General features: G+C 39.6%; 2 protein-coding genes across 4 annotated transcripts; both read right to left on the minus strand.

Annotated features, from left to right (window-relative positions):
* Nucleotides 1-1,900: 1,900 nt before the first annotated feature.
* nr2e3 (nuclear receptor subfamily 2, group E, member 3) lies at nucleotides 1,901-4,224 on the minus strand. The gene is made up of 8 exons (XM_008276823.1): nucleotides 4,137-4,224; nucleotides 3,653-3,797; nucleotides 3,409-3,512; nucleotides 3,062-3,325; nucleotides 2,680-2,867; nucleotides 2,344-2,584; nucleotides 2,155-2,260; nucleotides 1,901-2,033 (listed from the first exon to the last, which is right to left on the minus strand). Exons 1-8 carry the CDS (start codon nucleotides 4,222-4,224, stop codon nucleotides 1,901-1,903), a joined length of 1,269 nt encoding a protein of 422 aa, XP_008275045.1.
* Nucleotides 4,225-11,116: 6,892 nt separating this feature from the next.
* On the minus strand, nucleotides 11,117-18,336 carry hexa (hexosaminidase A (alpha polypeptide)). Of its 3 annotated transcripts, none has more exons than XR_520018.1 (14): nucleotides 18,002-18,336; nucleotides 17,401-17,505; nucleotides 17,242-17,307; nucleotides 16,714-16,760; nucleotides 16,483-16,593; nucleotides 16,286-16,387; nucleotides 15,924-16,056; nucleotides 15,458-15,638; nucleotides 15,091-15,177; nucleotides 14,930-15,002; nucleotides 12,388-12,497; nucleotides 11,981-12,071; nucleotides 11,758-11,865; nucleotides 11,117-11,630 (listed from the first exon to the last, which is right to left on the minus strand). XR_520018.1 is itself a non-coding variant. In XM_008276825.1 (14 exons), the coding sequence occupies exons 1-14, from the start codon at nucleotides 18,261-18,263 to the stop codon at nucleotides 11,567-11,569; spliced, it is 1,605 nt and encodes a 534-aa protein (XP_008275047.1). In that variant the 5' UTR covers nucleotides 18,264-18,335; the 3' UTR covers nucleotides 11,117-11,566. The 3 variants fall into 3 exon arrangements, 2 of the variants coding, with proteins under 2 accessions (XP_008275047.1, XP_008275046.1); XM_008276825.1 differs by lacking the exon at nucleotides 12,388-12,497 and adding an exon at nucleotides 14,045-14,219 and having other exon boundaries at nucleotides 18,002-18,335; XM_008276824.1 differs by having other exon boundaries at nucleotides 12,317-12,497; nucleotides 18,002-18,334.
* Nucleotides 18,337-18,495: the final 159 nt, after the last annotated feature.

The raw sequence follows: 18,495 nt of genomic DNA on the forward strand, positions 1-18,495 counted from the left end.
CTTCTTCGTGGAGCTTCCTGCTGCTGCTGCTCGTCATCGCCACCTCACGTCCATGTGGCGCAACTGCAGCTTCCTCTGCAGGTCAAGGCTGACCTGTCATGATCTCCTATTTCAAATATTTTAGTGGCCAAAAGTTACTGAATTGTAAAAATTATTTATTATATTTACGCTATTTATTTTTTAAAACAAATTCCTTAGCTATAATAAATATTGTCTTATTGCAAAGTAGACTCATTTTGTTAGATCCCACCCAACACTGCACTGAGCAAAAACATAAATGCAGCATGCAAAATGGTTTTGTTTTCAATACTACCTTTCTGATGGACTCTAAGGGAAAAGCTGTCAAATCTCATTTTCACTGTTACAGTTGGAAGAGGATTTAATTTAGCCAATTGTGCATGAAAAGTTTTTGAGCTGTTCAACCGGTGATAAATTCTCAAACACTGAGATGCTCTACATTCTAGTCAGGTGTGGCTTTAAAGGACAATGATAGGACAGTGAGACCAGCACACAGACACTCCGTAGTCAGTGACTATAAAAAACATCTCACCTGTAGCTTTATTCAAATGATGCCACAGATGACAAGAGAAAGATGAGAACAGGCTGTTGGCTGCTGGATGCTGGCTGTCAGTAAAGGTCATCGCCAGGCACTTGAATATCCACAACCACACCAGGTTGTCATCTAAAAAATTATTTCATGGACAGCATGGTACGACAGACAATCTGCCAACATGATGCTGTCCCCCAAAATTTCTGCCAACTTCACTGAGCCCTTCAGGAAGAGTGGGACAACATTCAACAAACCAGCATCGACAACCTCATTACCTCTCTGCATCGTAGATGTGTGATTCGTTACTGACTTGTGATTTCTGTTCTATGGTCCCACTGTTGTCCAGATGCCATGCATTGAAACAACAGCTATTTTTACTCCTATGTTAAACAGAATGGTTAGGATTTAATGAACTGCTACATGCCGCAACACAAAATAAACGTTTCTGATTAGAATCCCAGGAATTAATCTTTTAAAGAAGATGTGTATGGAGTCGGACAGTTGAAAAATAAACTTTCCAGAGCCCAGTTGTTTTCATAGTTACCTCAAATATCTCTTTGTTATTTCTGTGCTGCAGTTTTGTATTTCATATTGTGTACCTTCTTACTGCTACTGTAATAACATGAAATTGCCTTTTAACATCATCCATATCATGAACAAATCTCTTATGAATATAAATAATTTATTAATTAAAATAACTATATGATGTTCAAATGTATATGTTACAATGTCGCTCATAGCATTATTTGGAATATGTAATGTTTACTGTTCAATTTCTGTTGTCAACCGAAAAAAAAGGAGAAGAAATTACTAGAGATAATAAAACTTGACAAATTAAGCAAATACAAAATGTCTATTTATTCAGGACAAATTCTTAAATTCACACATGTCTTCGTCCTCACATTCTGTGACTTTAAAAAAAAAAAAGCTTTATTTTGCCACTCAGTACCTATGTGCTACAAAATGATCATGTAAGTCGGTGCTTAACAAAAACATAAAAGGAGAAACTGTAGCATGTATAATTAGAATGCCATCAATCTCAACAGGTCTCTTTCACCACATTTCAATTGTCGCAGTAGGATAAGCATAAGATAATATTAATGATGTCTGTTGAGGTACCCCGCTAAGTCAGCGCAACAGTGAATCAGCATGAATGTTACCAAGACACTGAAATTGAAGAAGCTACTGGTTCATTCAGTCACCGCTGGTTTCATAATTTACAGCTGTGTTTTCCTACGGTGACATTTCAAAATGTCTTCAGTAACAAACACCTTTCATGCTGAATGAACATATTAAGCAGAATATATGAGATAAACAGTCAGGAAACGCGTTGCTTGCGTCTGTTCTTGTTCAGTTTTTGAACATGTCACACAGCAGCTTCTCCATGGGTGTGCTGCCGATGGTCCTGTGAAAGAACAGCTGCTCTACTTTCTCAGAGCTCACAAAGTGGAGGGACGGCAGCAGAAGCAACAGTCTCCCAAACCTGGTTAGACAAGAACAGATGAGCGTGAACGTCATGTTTCTATATTGCCAAACTTTACGCAGTGCAGCTGTTCTTCAGGTTGAAAATCTTTGTATTCTGTCAGAAAAGAGAGCAGGGTCACCTGGCGCTCTGGTTGGGGTAAAGTGAATGGATGTGCTGACCCAACAGCACCTGTGACTGGTCCTGCAGATTCTCCACCTGTTCTGGGTCTTTGAGGCTGCGGGTCTCTGCACCGAGGAGTCAAACAGCAGACATCAGTTACACGATCCACTCAACAATGACCAACACTGCTGGATGAATCATTCCTTACCTGGCTTGAAGAGCACAATAGCTTTCAGGCAGGCAAACTCAGTAGGATCAACAGCCAGGGCCTTGAAGCGGCTGAAGACCTCCTCCAGGATCTGCAGGTCAGCCGTGGGAAGGCTGGTCTTGGTCTGCTGTGTGGGGGAAACATCTGGCAGAGACAGAAGAGGACAGCTGTCCATGGGCAGGGACCACTGGATGGCACACAGGAGGAACATCTCACTCCAAGCTTCTTCAAGAAGAATCACCTGTGGAAGTCACAGAAGTACATGTTGTCAGTCTCACACATGATCCGTGTCTGAACTAGTTCAGGAAACATACTGAAATAATCATCCAGTCTTACCTGGTCTCGAAATGGCAAGTGAGCGAAAAGAGGCAAATTTTTTGCCCACTTGACTGACATGAAGAGGAGTCGTGCTGCTGTCTCGTACACACTCTCTGAGCAGCTGGAGCTGTATGGGGATGTGCAGCTGCCAAAGGGAGTCCGGTCCCTCTCTGAGTCATTTGTTGTCACATCAATGTTTTCCTCCACTGTGCATTTAAAAAGAGATTCAGGCAAATATTAAGAAAACTGAGTCCAACATTGTTCAATTTAAAGATACAGCAATCCAAATACCAACCCAAAATCATAAACATTCATTTCAAAATAATTAAGTCTAAACTAAATAGAAAGGTGTTTTTCATTCAAATTTTACATAATTTCACAACCCTTCATATGATCTTACCGTCCTCTGGCTCTAGTTTTGCACAGGTCTCTGCAGTCAGCAGGCTGACCATAAAGCGGTGGTTGTTATTTGGGTTGCTGCAGGGTTGCATGGCAGCTGAAGTGTTGACAGATGAAGTGACCAGAGGTCTACAGATGACCGATGAGTAGGCGTCAGAGGAGGTGAGCTCCTGTGTGGTGGCCAAGTGCTCCTTTTTCGTGTCCACGTTTATAGAGTCCAGGCTGACGTGTGCTGTGCTTCGAGGCTGCCTCTCATTCTGCACGGCTGCCAAAGTGGATAATATATGATTAATACATAAATGGTACATGCACAGAGAACATAATCTGCTTGGTCAGATTATTTCCCACCATCTTTGTTCATGCCAGCTTGGAGACACTTCTTCAGTCGACAGGCTTGGCACTGGTTCCGGTGAGCCTTGTCAACAGGGCACCTGCCAGTTCCAGCCTGACATCTATATGACATTGGCAAAAGACAAGTAGATTGTTAAAGTTCATACAATTAATTGTCATATGAGTTATAGTTTTCCATTATTCAAAGTTTGTCTCACACCATAAAATTGTATGCATTCATTCCATTGTGCTTCTTGCTCACCTGTAGATCAATCTTCGTCTCACACTGCGTTTGAAGAAGCCGCTGCAGCCATTGCAGGCGTATATTCCGTAGTGTTTGCCGCTGCTTGAGTCAGAACACACTTTACAGAGCAGGCCCTGGACAAGTGCTTTGCGTGGACTCCTCTCTGTGGAGCACAAATGGCAGAAATGAATACTTCCATTGTTGAGTCTTTTGAGCAATAACCATGACAGACTCAGTTAAATCAGTTTTATCAACTCACTTATTCATAAACTTTCAACTTGGTTTGTATTTAAGCCAATATTAAATTCAATATTTTCATTCTTTGTATTTTTCTTTTCTGCTTCGTTGTATTCTATAAAGTGTGTGACTGTTGTGAAAGGTGCTGTGTGTAAAAATTAGAAATCTGAGCATGTAGCCTACAGTAGAGAAAAGTATTTTTGCTTGATATGCCATTATGTGAAACTTTATATTAGCGTAAATATTATAACAATTAATGACTCACCTGCTTGAGTTCCATCTGGGCTCTGCTGTGTGAATTCATCAGAGTTGTCCGATGAAAACGAATTCATTTTGATCATGTGCTCCTCCATATTGACTTCTGTCTCAATAAACTGTTGTCGACAGATATGAGATGACTCCTGGGCGTATTTCCTCTTTTATATTAAATGTTTTCTGCGTAGTTGTCCGTCAGGATCAAAGTACAGCACATGACAGTTCCACAGCAAACAGAAGATTTTAAATCTGTAGTTCTCTCCACTGATTCACATGCAGCCTCTTCAAAGATCCTCAAAGACGAACTCTGGGATGCTCACTGATGTGGATCCAGTGCTGATGTCCTTCTTGTTTCTTCGGTCAGTGAAGTTCCAACTTGTCCTCTTCCTCTCAGCCAGAATGCGTGTGAGAGCTTGAGTCGTCCAGAGGCTTTCTGGAGGAAGACAAGGAGATTAGCACCAGGCGCTGTGTAAGCAAATGCTGATTTGTCATCCTCTTAATCTTTACTGTCTATAAGGGTAAATCAATCAGTCACACCTCTTATGGGCACTAATGATATTCAACAAAGAAAAAAAAAAAGCAAAAGGGTTCATCACCTCTTTTGGCTGTCAGCCACAGTACTATCAGAAATTATTCTGCTACACTCACTCGTCATGAATTAGTCAGCAGGGACATTGTAATGTAACCAAGGTCCCCAAATTGTACAGTAATCAACTCAGTTACTTCCAATCAGTGTCAGTCTTCGTTTATCGTGTCATTTTTCTTTGTTGATCATCTATTTCATTCTTATTTCCACATCAACTCATACTGTGTTATCATTCAGCATTCTCTCTGTTTATTCATCTGCAGTTGTTTGTTAAATAGTTTGGTAGTTAGTTTATTTTTTAATTATACATCTGGAACATCTGACCCGCATGAGATTACAAGACACTGCAATTTTACAAAAACATTTGACTTTTTTTTTTGTTTTGTTTTGTTCTGGTGTTTCCAACCTTGTGTTTATAAAAAGAAAAGAATTCCAGAGATGTCCCATCAACAAGGCTTTGCTTTAACAGCAGTATAGTTATGTATTGTGGTATGTGTAAAACAACACCAAATAGAATTGTGTCAGTTCTATTCTAAACATGACTTACAGCTAAAGTTATCATGACACCTGACTGACACCAGTAGAGAAGAAATATCACTGCAATGATATAAAAAGTCATTGCAAAAATGAAAAGCTTTAAACCACTTTGCGTTTAAAGTTCACTTAATGCATGTAAGTAGCCTTTTGTTGTGTTTTAAACCATTGTGGGTCTGTTTCCCATTAAGTGTGTACAATATATTTGTATTAACATGATTTAGTGTTGCATTAAAAAAGAAAAATGTGTGTACAATCAAATTAAAAATGGCGATCCTTGTTAAAATCATCCTTGAGTCACCCACTGCTGCCCACAGCACTGACTTCAGGTTGTAGAAGGTGAACTATTTGAACTGTGGATTATTTATTCCAATCTTTGTCCACATATTTAAATTTTATTATATGTAGCCACGTAAACAGGGTGATCTTAGACCATAGCTGAGGCATTCCCTCGGCGCCATATTGGCCCTGTCAGCGACGCTAATGGCCTCAGGAGAACACAGCCACCCCAAATCAGCAAAGTAGCTTAACCCTCCATGAAATGTGGTCAACTTCTTGGAGGGGGATCACGAGAGAGGGCGATGAGAACAAAAACAATTAGGACAGAGATTGAAAGAGCAGCAACAAGTTGACCCTTAATTCCACTGCTCTGCCATATGGTGGCTGCTCTCTGAAGCCTCCGTCCCACTAATTAATGACTCAGAGTGCACTTTACTAGTCATAAAACTCAAACAGAAAACTATACTTCCTGTCTTCTCTGTACAACACGGTGAGTGACAACAAGAAAGCGACAAAGCCCTCAACACGTTTATTTGCTATTTTCTTTACTGAACTGATAACATTTAATGCCTTTTAATTTGACCAAAAGTAACAAAATCACTTGAAACACTGATGTCTGCTCTGTCCACAGATGTCTGACATTCTTAAGTCACTCTTGAGTTTAAGAGGCCACCTTAGTAGTAAAAACAGAGCTCTTTCTGTTGGCCAAAACTGGTGTATAAAAGGATTACAAACTGGGGGAAGTCTAAACCTGGTTGTTGTTCACATGGGACCAGTTGAACTCAGAGGTTATGCTGTCTGAGTCATTTTTGTATTCCTGGAATGAGAACAAAACCGTACAGATTTCAAAGCTTCTAACAGTTACAACAGAGTAAACTAATAGTACATTATTTAGTGGCTTTATATTGTGCACCTCACTAATACAGTACATCACCTGGGGAAAAACTGACTGTCAGTCTTACATCATCACATTGTCTTACACTTAACTGCTGCTGCTAGTTTACAAATATAAGATAATTGTCAGCATTACAAGTATGAACACATTAAAGTTGTATACACACAGATACTGATTCCTAATCATCCTTAATCCACCTCGGCCACCTTGTTGTCCTGAGAATTTCTCCTGCACATTATTTCTTGTTATGCTATTACTACTTTATAATATACCATTGTTTGCTATTACTGTGTTATGTCTGGCATATTTTGTATATTATTCTACTGTCATTGATTTTATTCTATTTTCACTTTTGTTCAGAGCCATTCTGATGCATTTTGTTACACTCCTTGACAGACAGCTAGTTAAGAGAAAAGCTTACATTGGATGTAATAAACAGAGTTTGGGGCATTTAAGCAAATTAAACAGACTAGATTACATGATGCAAACATACTATGAACTACTGCACAATTTCCAGCAGGATAAATTTACACTGAAAACAGCGTCTAAACCAACTAATAAATCCAAATTGCATATTTATAGTGAAGCAGTGTGGCAAGGTAATCCTGTATGAGAATAGTAACACAAGTGTTGCTCACGTGTCAAAGGGAGTTGATTATTTAGGTCTTAACGCTACAGAAACTTCCCATGTAAAGTTGTTAGAGAAAACTAATTCAAACCTTTTAAAATGACTCAACAATCCTACTAATGTCTGCCAGTTAGTAAACTATGCATAAACTAAGCTTTCCATAGCTGTGAATCTTTTAATAGCTCTAAATCCTACATTTCCTTGTCTTTTTTTGGATGCCTCTCCCTCCAGTTGTTGGCGCGGCTAAGATGCTGCAGCCATCAGCAAAGTGCTGCTTTGAGGTTTTACCTGCCAGGGATAACTGTCACGTTTCTTCACCCTCCAGCCCTGTGATTGTTGCGCAGATACAATCTTTAGCAGCAAGCTGCCATGAGCCAACTGGATGATTATGTATTTAGTGGAAGCTTTTATGATGACAGAGCCCTGCAGGTGACTGAACACACGTCACTACTAAAACCCTCCCTCACTTGCCTGTCAGATCAAACAGATCAGCTATTCATTACTTTAACCCTCAACTGTAAGGGTTATTTTTTGTTGTCACACAGTATTTTAAAGTGTCATTTGTACATATTGTGCATATCAGATACTTTTCAACGCCTCTGCAGTGCATAAAACTTTGGAGGCACCACAGCAGCCACGCATGTGCAAGGCATAATTTTATCGTCCTTCAGAAGATGTCCTTGCATGCTAGTTCACAAATCTTTGCATCAGTCTAATCAGCTTTTTGATATAATCTCCTTGAATGTCAGCTATTGTCAAAGAGTGAGATTAACTTTTAAAGTTGTCGTCGTTCTCTTTATGCGCAGATAGCAAGCGCTTCAAGGTTGCTAAAGAACAAGATATGTCACAACTGATGACATTTACTTTTTGTTAAAAGTTGAGTCACGAGCTTTAAATCCAAAAAACTAACTATAACCATGACAACTTTTGGCATTCATCAAAAAGCAGATCTCACTGAAATACAATAACACAATACAATACAATACAATAATTATCCCAAATGATAAGAGTAAATAAAGCATCCATTTAGGGGGGAAAAAAACACTCTGTTAACAGTATAAGCTTTTGGTTACACCGCACTCAGCATGTCTGCTTGATGCCAGGTGATACCAGGCTTGCTTGGTTAAGCTTTGTTATGTTCAGTTCAGCATTTCCTGTGGTCCCCCCGCCCCCCCAAGTCAGATGAAGTACAAGGATTGAGGTGTCAGCACTATGGCTACCAGGGATTGCCCCGCCTTGCCATCTGCTGCCATTACTGTAATCCACACAATGAGAAAATCAGTTGTCTCAGTTCATATCAAAGTCATGTCAGCTCAGCTCCACAGGTGAATGAACACCAGTGACAGTTAAAGTCCGTGTTACTGCTGACAAAAGAAATCAAGACGGCCATTTGTCCACGAACCAAAAAGCTGTGATTCTTTGGCACAGATGAAGTGTAGCAACAAAATGTATAAACTATTAAAATAAAAATTAAATCTTTAAAGTGTGAAGTGATTTATTTCCTCCAAGGTGAACTCATAATTTTCTCATAATATTATCCAGGCACTTTGACTTCTGTTTTAGTTCACGATGCCCGTATTAAATATGTAAAAGAAGGCCTAATGTCTTCTCCAGCACAAAGACCTTATAAGCTTTACAGTAAATAGCAAAAAATAAAAATAAAAGTACTGCTAACAGCCCCTATGAGGTCATACACCAAACCAAAACTTCTCCGCGACATTTCCTTTCTAAAATACAAACCCATCATCCACACAGCCACATGCTGGCTGGTCTGTAGAGGGAGACAGAACCTCTTTGACTGAGTCATCAAAGTGTGGTTACAGGCAGCGTGGCTAATCAGCGCTGAGTAAACCCACAGCACAGTTCTTGGAAAATCAGTTGAGTGCAATCCTCAGAGCTGTGATTAAGTCACTGGGATGTGCTATTTGCTCTCATTCTTCCCACAGAGAGTTTGTTTGTTGCTTTATTCTTTCCAATGAATCCCAGTTGCAACACACTAAAATCATTTCTGGAGTTTTTTTAAATTAGGGTGGTGTCAGTGCAGCTTATTTGTAGGATTTTTTTGTTTTGTTCCTGTATTTATTATATTGCCTTAGTTTGTATTCTTGGCACTGTCAAGGCAAACGCAGGCCTCACAGGAAGGGTCTCCAATCTTACCTCCAATCTTTTCCTTGGCCACTTAAGTACTGTAACAAAAGAGCTGGGTTCTTAACATTTGCTGTCAGAAAAAAAAGACATCATTAACCCCAAAGAATCCTCCAGTTTCTTTCTAACAGAATATTTGGGGTTCAATACAGCGTGATACCAAGATAGGTACTTAAAAAAAAAACCTCTACATTGTTAAATGAGTTATTATCACTCATGTTGTTATCACTGTCAAGAAAACACCTCAAGCTTACCTTTTTCCTCAGAATTTTTCCCAGAAAACATGGTTGTTTTTTTCAAGTTTGACTTTGCGTGTTATATTGTAAGAACTGGGTTCAGGAAGCAGACACTTTCTCTACTTTTAACTTCTTAAACTTATAGTAAGTCAGTTTTTTCCCCCTATAGGTTGTAGTATGTTGACAAATATTGTACAGTTGTCTGCTTCTCCGAGAAGTATTTTACATTTTGAGAGGTCATTTAACACGTTGAAATCAGAAATCCCAGAGTTGACCTTGTTAAACTGACATTTCATTGAATGTTTTTTGATGTAGGAGTAAGTGTATCTCTGTCTCCTGGTTTCAGCTTTTTGTACAGAGCTAAGCTAAGCTGTCTGGCAGCAGTAAAAACAAACAAACAAAAAAACGATGTTTCCCAAGATGTCAAGCTATTTTGTGAAGGACTTTGTCTCTTTTCAACATTGTTAAATGGGTACGATTAATCTATAGCCAGACCAATACGTTAGATGACGTTAGTGGCCAATATTGACCTTTCATAGATGTACTGATATCGGCATATATGTTGTCTGACTTTCCACAGAACACAATGCAGAAAAGGATACTTGGAGTAATTTAGAATTGGTACCACCACAGAGTTTGTCTCTTGCACTTTCTGCAGCACATGTAGCAGAGTATGTGTCACAGCTGAGCAGATGGTGCTGGGCAGTCAAGTGGTGTCCTCATGGTAATTTGCTAATTAGTTTGAAATACATTGGTGGAAAGTTAATTAGCCTCTCCAGTGAAATAAACCGTTAAAATAACTCTAACATACAGTATGTCGACATCAATACTGAAATTCTTAACTCCCTAAAAATTAGTATTGGTCGTAAAAACCAACATCGGTGCACTTTGGGAGAACCCATTAAACTAGCCGAGCTTGCCTCTGGTGCAGCCAACTGTGGGGCAGGAAAAGGGAGGAAGAAGTATTTTGACTGCTTCTGATTTACATTTAAAAGTCTGCCAATGATGTCTAACATATCCTTCATAAAACACTGCTCAACACCTGAGAGGAGACTACAGACAGACAAATCCAGTTCACTACACAATTAGTTCACAAAAATATTTTGTTGGCTTTTTCTTCGCTCACTAGAGGGCAGCATGGAGTCAGATAGGTTCCTTTTCATAACATTTTTTGGTATATTAAAGAATCTGAAAACCTTTTAATGAACTTGATTTGTAGCAGTTACTCAAATTGTAAAGTTGCAAAACAACACAAGAAACAGAAGAGACTCCTGGTTTCTGTGGGTTCCATGTTTGCACCTGAGGATGACAGTATATGTTAACAAGACCCATAAAACAAACTGCATTTTATGGTAAATAAATAAAACTAGTTTGACTGGAATTTTTTTGGTGTAATGCGTATATTTGTCATATCTGCTTTCATTTTCTTCTTGGTGCATGTTTCCTCCTTAAACATTTGTACTTTGTAAACGGAAACTCTTCCAACTTTTGACAATCCGGCTCTAAATGTGTTCATTTTTCTATTTTAATGGTGTCACACTTAAACTGGCCACCTGTTATATTTCACTTAGAATTTAAAAAAACAATAGGCTCCAGCCCCCCTGCGACCCTCGTGAGGATTAAGCGGTGTATAGATAATGGATGGATGGATTTAAAAAAACAAACAAACAAAAAAAACATTTAAGTGTTAAATGGTCTACTCATGATTTTTAATTAAATTTCAATGTAAGAGTGCAAGTTACAGCATATGGTCAGTGTTCACCTTAAATCAAACTCTTCTGTTTTGTCTAGTTTGTCATCATCTTGCAGTCAGAAAAGTAAAATTCAACATTGCATGACATTTCTACCGTATACTACTAAGAAATAATCAAAAATGGAAAATAAAAAGAGAACTACTCAAACTGCTATACAAAAATGGAAAAAGAAAAACATAGGTAATGAGATAAGTCCCTGAGAAAGCATTTTCGTCTGTACACATTTTACTGAAAATGAAAAAAACGAATACTTTTTAAAAGATTTCTACATCTCTTTAAATGGCCCACACAAGATCCTTTTCAGAATTAACGCAGACTGTAACTGAACTTAATTCGTTCAAAGACTCCAATCTTAAATTTTTGTATCAGCCCATCCAGGATCTTCAAACACCTTGGTACTCCTGTTTGCAGTGTCCAACATAGAGAGGCTCTGCCTGGATACCACGTCTGAACAGAAAGTGAAACGGAAGCATCAGTATATGACAAGAAAACATTATGGGAAAGAGCTCAGTGTCTTCTGGAGGTTTGATTGCACCAAGCTCTTTAAAGAGCCTGATTAGAAAAGGTAAATTACCTCACGAGCTTGCAGCGAAAATCCTGCAATCGGGGAAACGCCTTGTCCACATTGGATGTCTGCTTCTCATCACTCCACAGTCTCTCTGCAGCAGCACTTGCTCTTGGCCTGTGGTTGTAAGTGCAACTAGTGGTTATTTTGAATAGTTTCATAACATTGTTGCTGCACTTCCTAAAATTTGATTTACTACATTGGTGGTTTTGGAGTATTTTTAACCTCGTACCAAAGACGTGGCGTGAGATTGGTCGCATCTACATATTCGCCCCACATGCAGACTTCTCCACCTATCACCAGCTTCTTCTGCTCCTCCGTACCTGTGACGGGAATAAGGACAAGTTTTGCTTTCATAACACAATGAGTTTTAAGGATGAGTTTACAACCGATCACCATCTTCACTTCAAATATATCACACCACTGCAAATCAAAACTGAAAAAGGTAATGTTTAAATGAGTGTCTTTAATTGGCACTGGCAGCTTCCATCACCAGACAAGCGCCATCACCAGCATGTAACTGAGCCAGATTATAATAGTATGTGATATTACTTGGCCATGCACACACCAGAAAAGTTCAGTGGCTGCACAGTGTAGTAGTTGCGCCAGTCCTGGCCATAGGAAATGTGGTTGATGTACCAAGGGGCGGCCAGCACGACCCTCATGCCAGCTTTGGTCATTCTACTGAGCTCATCATGATAGCTAGCCGGGGTGCCCTTCCAGATGTGCAGCACCGTGTCCTTAGGAATCTAAGCAGAATGACAAACAACACGCTGCCACTGATCTGCCTTATGAACCTTTGTAATGATTTATCTCTTTGCATTTTATGTGTCAGAAAATAGTCACATGCAAAAAAAATAAAAACAAATGAAACCTTGATGAGCTTTTATCAGCAGATGCAAGTTTTTGCCAAGGCATGGTTCACAGAATTTGTAGCCCTCCTATGGGGCAACCCAGATAGCAGAATTATTCATTTGGCTCACACACCAGAATGATGGCCAGAGGGCAGTCCGCATGTGGCCAACATTTGGCAGCCAGGAGTGGACCATCATTCCTTTTGGTATGTGGGCCAGATGAAAGGAAAAGATGTGGACAAGAAATATTTTGCTGTATTGGAAAGCATCTAACTCAGCTTTAGTGGATTCCTGACACTGGTTCTTGTGCTGAAAAAATACAATCTTCCCTTGGTTGTTAATAAACTCAGAGTCTCATCAGCATATTGTTCTCTGCATCCGTACCAATTTGGAGCATGCTGTGCACTGGACACGATGGAACCAAGGAGAATGGACGATGAAGTAAACAGTATAAGTCCATGCTTGCAAACAAGTTATCTACCATGACAGACTGCAAAAACCTACAGAAACTACTGCTTTTTTTACATCATTTTTAAGATATGTAATTTTGTTTATCGCTACATTTTTTCCCTCACTGACTCAAGTATGCCACTAAACTAAGCCAGTAATGTGTCTGCAAAAGACAAAGCCATGAATAACTTGTTGACACCTTCCCCCTACACTAAGCAGTTTTGCAAATAACTGCATAATGTTAATACAACATGTGCTACATTAGAAAGAGCGATTTTAACACCATGTTTTAGAGGCAAGTATAAACAGTACATTTATTTTTCTGATAGCAGCAGCAATGGAAATATGCTCCAGCTCCAGATAAAGCCAGATGAATGCATGTGAAGTACCACTGGACCACGCTGGAATATTTGGTAAGTCACTATAATGACGCATAGTCACTTGAATGCTTATCTGATAAGTCATGTGCATGTAGCCTTCCAGCTCTCTTTTGGTGAGTCTTTTGTTTCGCAGTGTAGTCTGAGGGATTCAAGGGATTTTGCATATTAGTTAATCAATGTCAATTTTGTTTTTTTGGCCAGGGGAAAAATTATGCATGTGAGCCATAAAGCTATACAGCAGACAGCATTGTGTAATTGTACCACAGCAGTCACAACTCTGTGTAGCTTCCTTTCTACACACTAATTCTATTTGTTAACCAACTGTGGGAAAGTGATTAAAATAGTTTTCTATGTTATGAGAAACCGTTTGCTATACATTCTTTTTAAAATGAGCATGCTGAATGGAAGTGGGACACAGTAGTTCCTTGTTGCATAAACAGCAGTTCTCACTGCCACCTAGTGGTACGGCTACGAATAGAACATTTTGTGCTGTCAAGAGGTTTTGGCCTAAAAAGGAAACTATATTTTTCTTGTCAGTTATTATTAGAGACAAACGACACACAGCTGTTAGTGCAACTTCAACTCGTCACGGCACACAGGTTTTGTTCTGACCCTTGAAGGCGAGAGGCCACACGGTGTAGTAGCGGGCCCAGTTGTGTGTCGGTCCTGGCTGGTCCAGGTACCACGGAGAGGCCAGAATGACCCTGAGCCCTGCTTTAACCACCCTGCGTACCTCACACAGGTAGCAGCCCTCTCTCCACACTTCCACCACTGACAGAGAACTGCGCTGCAACACAAGGCTACATCCTATCAGACTTACAGGAACGGGTCATGTGATACATTAGCTTGACGTTATGAGACGACAAACTGTTGGATATTGTTGGTCCTGCTTAAGTTAAAATGATAATGTCATCCAAGGTAAGGCTAAACAAAATGGATGGAGTATGTGTCTTACTCCATAATAGTTCATTCGAATTTATTTCAAGCATAATAAGCTAATTCTGTTTGAATGCGACTGCTCGTAGACTGTGTTGAGGTGTGGGGCACAAAAAAGCTCATTATTGTCTTTAAAAATTTAAAAAACCTGGTTTCATAAAGGCCAACAGTGTTCAGTCACATATACAGGAAAACTCTCATTGCTCCGAGAAGAATTTTATATCATGACTTAACTAAAGCTGTGGGGGTTTTTTTTATATGAGATTAAATACGTTCTTGAGTGAATGAGTGAACCAAAATAAATCTGCACCAAATGTCGTAGTGCAAACTTCACAAATGTGGACTAAATACATGGTGATGCAGTAATGAAATTAAATATGTGAAAACTTCTACACAGTGCTATTGTAATTTTTTGCTTATCTGTAAACATTTATGTCATGCATGTGCAGGCAAGTATTTCTAATCATAGCTCATACATTTATTTGAACACAACTAATGCACACAAAAATAACATATTTTCCACTTCATAGATGATGATGTTATTCGTAGGGTTGTACTTACTCGTTCATGGTAGTCAAAAACATCCTGCCATACGATGGATGTCTTATTAAGAGCTGAAGTGATGTTTACAATCCTGGAAACAGATGAATTCATTATTGTGTCAGTCAATGTGTTTTCCTGAGCCTTCTAGGCTGCTTAGTATGTCCTTCTTGACAACCTACTTCTCCATGTAGAACGCTTCCAGTTTGGTGAAGTCTGATCCGAATCCCATCTTCTGCATGAATGCTCGAACATAAGGGTTGGATTTCCTACAATAACAAGCAGAGGGCATCAATTACTCATATTACACTGATTGTTTATCTAACTTTTTAGAAGCTTAATGTTCTTTCAATTAAATATTATGCTAAGGGCTTTCACTTTTTAATTTCATTATGTGAAGAGACAAAAACAAAAGACACGCATATGTATGCAGCACTGTAGTATCTGGCACAGAAGGCTGAAAACAGCAGGACTAGACACTGCAGACAAAACCAGGAAATCCTGGTTGATATCACTGATAGTCAGCAGGCATGTAAATGATTGGCCTACCAGCAGGAAAAGTCAACTTCATCCCCGCCTAAGTGGATATAGGAATCAGGAAACACCGATGACACCTCCTTAAATAGTGCTGCCATAAACTGGTAGGTGGAGGGTAAAGCTGGATTAACCGGACCGAAAGTACCTGAAGGGATTCCCCCTTTGTAGCAGGGAGTCAACAGGTCAGGCTGCCCTGAGAAACATATCATCAATTAGAATTAATTCACAATTTTCCTTAAATACATTTTTTGTTAAGCGCAGACATTTGCTATCACTGCTAGACCATGAAAGTCAAACAGATAAGAAGTGAGACAGTCCATGTCATATTGCCATTTAAAGTCTGAACATAAAGATTTGGCAGAAACTATCTCTGTTGAGTCAAACCAGGCATCATGCCAAGTACTTTATATGTCAAAAAAAAAATCAATATCCTGAAATCATTTGGATAAAACTGTTTTTGTTAATGTTGGTCTTTTACCTTGTCCCCAAGACTTAGTGTGGCCTGGTGAATCAAACTCAGGAAGGACCCTTATTCCCCGCATCCTGGCATATGAGATCACTCTTCTCACATCTGACTGTGTGTAGATGTGAGTCATCGGATGGAAAGCCCCCTGAATCAAAGCCAGAAGTCTGTGTTCAGGGTGGATGCTACTTGCCAGCGTTTTCCTACCTCATGAATCCAAAGCAGCTGGAACACTTAAAATTCTAGATTATAACTTAGCCAAGACTTTTTTTTTTGTTGTTATGTTTTTGCATGACAAATCGTGAGTGTACAGAGTCGCTGTGGACATCAAGAAGTGACTTGTTCTTTACTCAATAGTTCTCTCAATTAGAACATACCTTACTGGAGAGCATTGGGAAGGTGCGGCTCTGGTAAGGGAAGGAGGGGTCATCAACAATGTGCCAGTGGAACACATTGAACTTGCTGTAGGCCATTGCATCCTGACAAGAAACACACAGGTGAATACCAGTGATAATAAGTGTAATCTGTACTGAAACGGAACACTAAAGTTTAGATCCTGTCATCTGATTATTACCAGAGTCTTTAAAATGGCCTGCACTGGTAAATAGTGGCGCGAAGTGTCCAACAAAATCCCCCTGAACTGAAACCGGGGGAAGTCTTCAATGTCAGTCTTGTTGACGAAATACTGAAAATGAAGAAAAACAACAACCACAATCCTATTAATCAAGTATTAGAGCAAGATGAAGATATGTATTCAAGAACTAATCACTTTAAAGACCTCATGAGTTTGAGCACTTTGACTTACTGAGCCAAAATCATCTTGATAGACCAGCTGACTCAAGGTTTCCAGACCTTAATCAGAGGATATATAGTCAATACAAAATCACTGCAGCAGAGATGTGGTTCTACAGACGCATGATACGTATATCATATATGGACAGAATCAGCAATGAAGATGTTTTAAAATTACTAAACACACATTATACGCTATTGAAAACATTTTTTGGACACATCATAAGGAAAGAGACCCTGGAATATATTGTCACAACTGGAAATATGAATAGGAAGAGAGGACAAGGCAGACAGAGAATGAAAATGATAGACGGACTGACATCATGGCTTACACATGGAACGGGCAACAGTCACAATTCAGAAAGCAGAAGATCAGATTAGATGGAGAGAAATGATGGTTGAATGACATGGCGCTTGACTGATAATCATCATTTTAATATGCGATTCAACGGGAAATCCAAGCTGATTGTAAACATGTTTGCTTCATTATTGTACTTTTGTTTTGATGTGTTCTTGAAAAAAAAAAATCAGCTTCAGTCACCTCTGAGTGCACCCCACACAGTTTCTGCTTTCAGAGATGCTCGACCAGCAAAGACACTCATGTTGTCTGAAACACAAATAGCAGCAGGTTAGATAATGCATCCAGCCACATTTACTGTTACACATTTTAATCTGTGGTTCTCTATGCATTTATACTTACACCTTTCAGATGAGTTTTCATCTGGGTAACCGTCACAGTCAGCGCGGTCAACACTGACTTCGACAGTAAACGGTTTGTCCGTGCTGAATCGCAGGATGCCATATGCTGTTGATCATAAAAGCTCAATTATTACTACAGCTGCTGGGTTAAAGTTTGTCTCTGTGTAGCTTCACTTTCACCATGTCACAAACAAACCGCCATTATTCTACAAGCAATGGTATTTTTGAAAACACAAGCATGAAGCTGTGCTACTCTGGCCCATTGTCATCGTGGGTTTTTAGAGTTGGTGGGCTGAACTGCTGCCTATACAAAGCCCATTGATCTTCTTTAAAGGCCAACAGGACAAACAGAACATTCAAAACAAAACCACAGTGGGCACTTTGCTCTCCATTTTTTGGACATTTACAGTGAACTTTTTAAACGTGTGTTATCACCAGATCGTCTGTTCCTAATTGACACAGAAGAATCTAAATAGATAGTTTTAACACACATATTATGAAGCCTATAGTTTGGACTTTTGTACACACAGTACAGTCATGACTTGGCACAACATGGAGGGAAATCTTACTTTCGTTTTCACAACTAAATGAATTCCACCTACCAGAAGTGTAGTCGGGAAAAATCAGAGAAAAGTATCTCTTGAAAGCTTCATCGAGAACAGAGCAGCCCTGCTGGGCGGCTGATTGTCTTCCGTAGCCAAAGTAGAAAGCCTGAGGGCTCAGAGGGAAGCGCTCCGTGGAGGAGATCAGAGTCTGGGGTAGCGGCCACACTCCCTCCGCTGTGTGGAGGCCAAGCTGGAGGATCATCAACAGCAGCAGATAATACATGGGACGAGTTTGTTGTCCAGAACTAACAGCAGACATGACTCCAATCTGAGCCTGTTCACCTGCACTGGTAAACGGCCCGGTCACACTGTTCCTGTCAGGTGCGGGAGTCACGTGACTGAGCCACAGGACAAGACGATTCATAGAATAAAATGGATTATCATTTTAGGTATTATGATGACAATTATTAGTCATTTTACTATCATTTTTGCTAAAGCAAGTTTATTGTATAGCACCATGTCATTCACAGAGGGCATTCATAAAACATGCA

This window comes from Stegastes partitus, unplaced genomic scaffold (assembly GCF_000690725.1).
Source record: "Stegastes partitus isolate 25-593 unplaced genomic scaffold, Stegastes_partitus-1.0.2 Scaffold81, whole genome shotgun sequence".
In the NCBI taxonomy this organism is placed as follows: Eukaryota; Metazoa; Chordata; class Actinopteri; family Pomacentridae; genus Stegastes; species Stegastes partitus.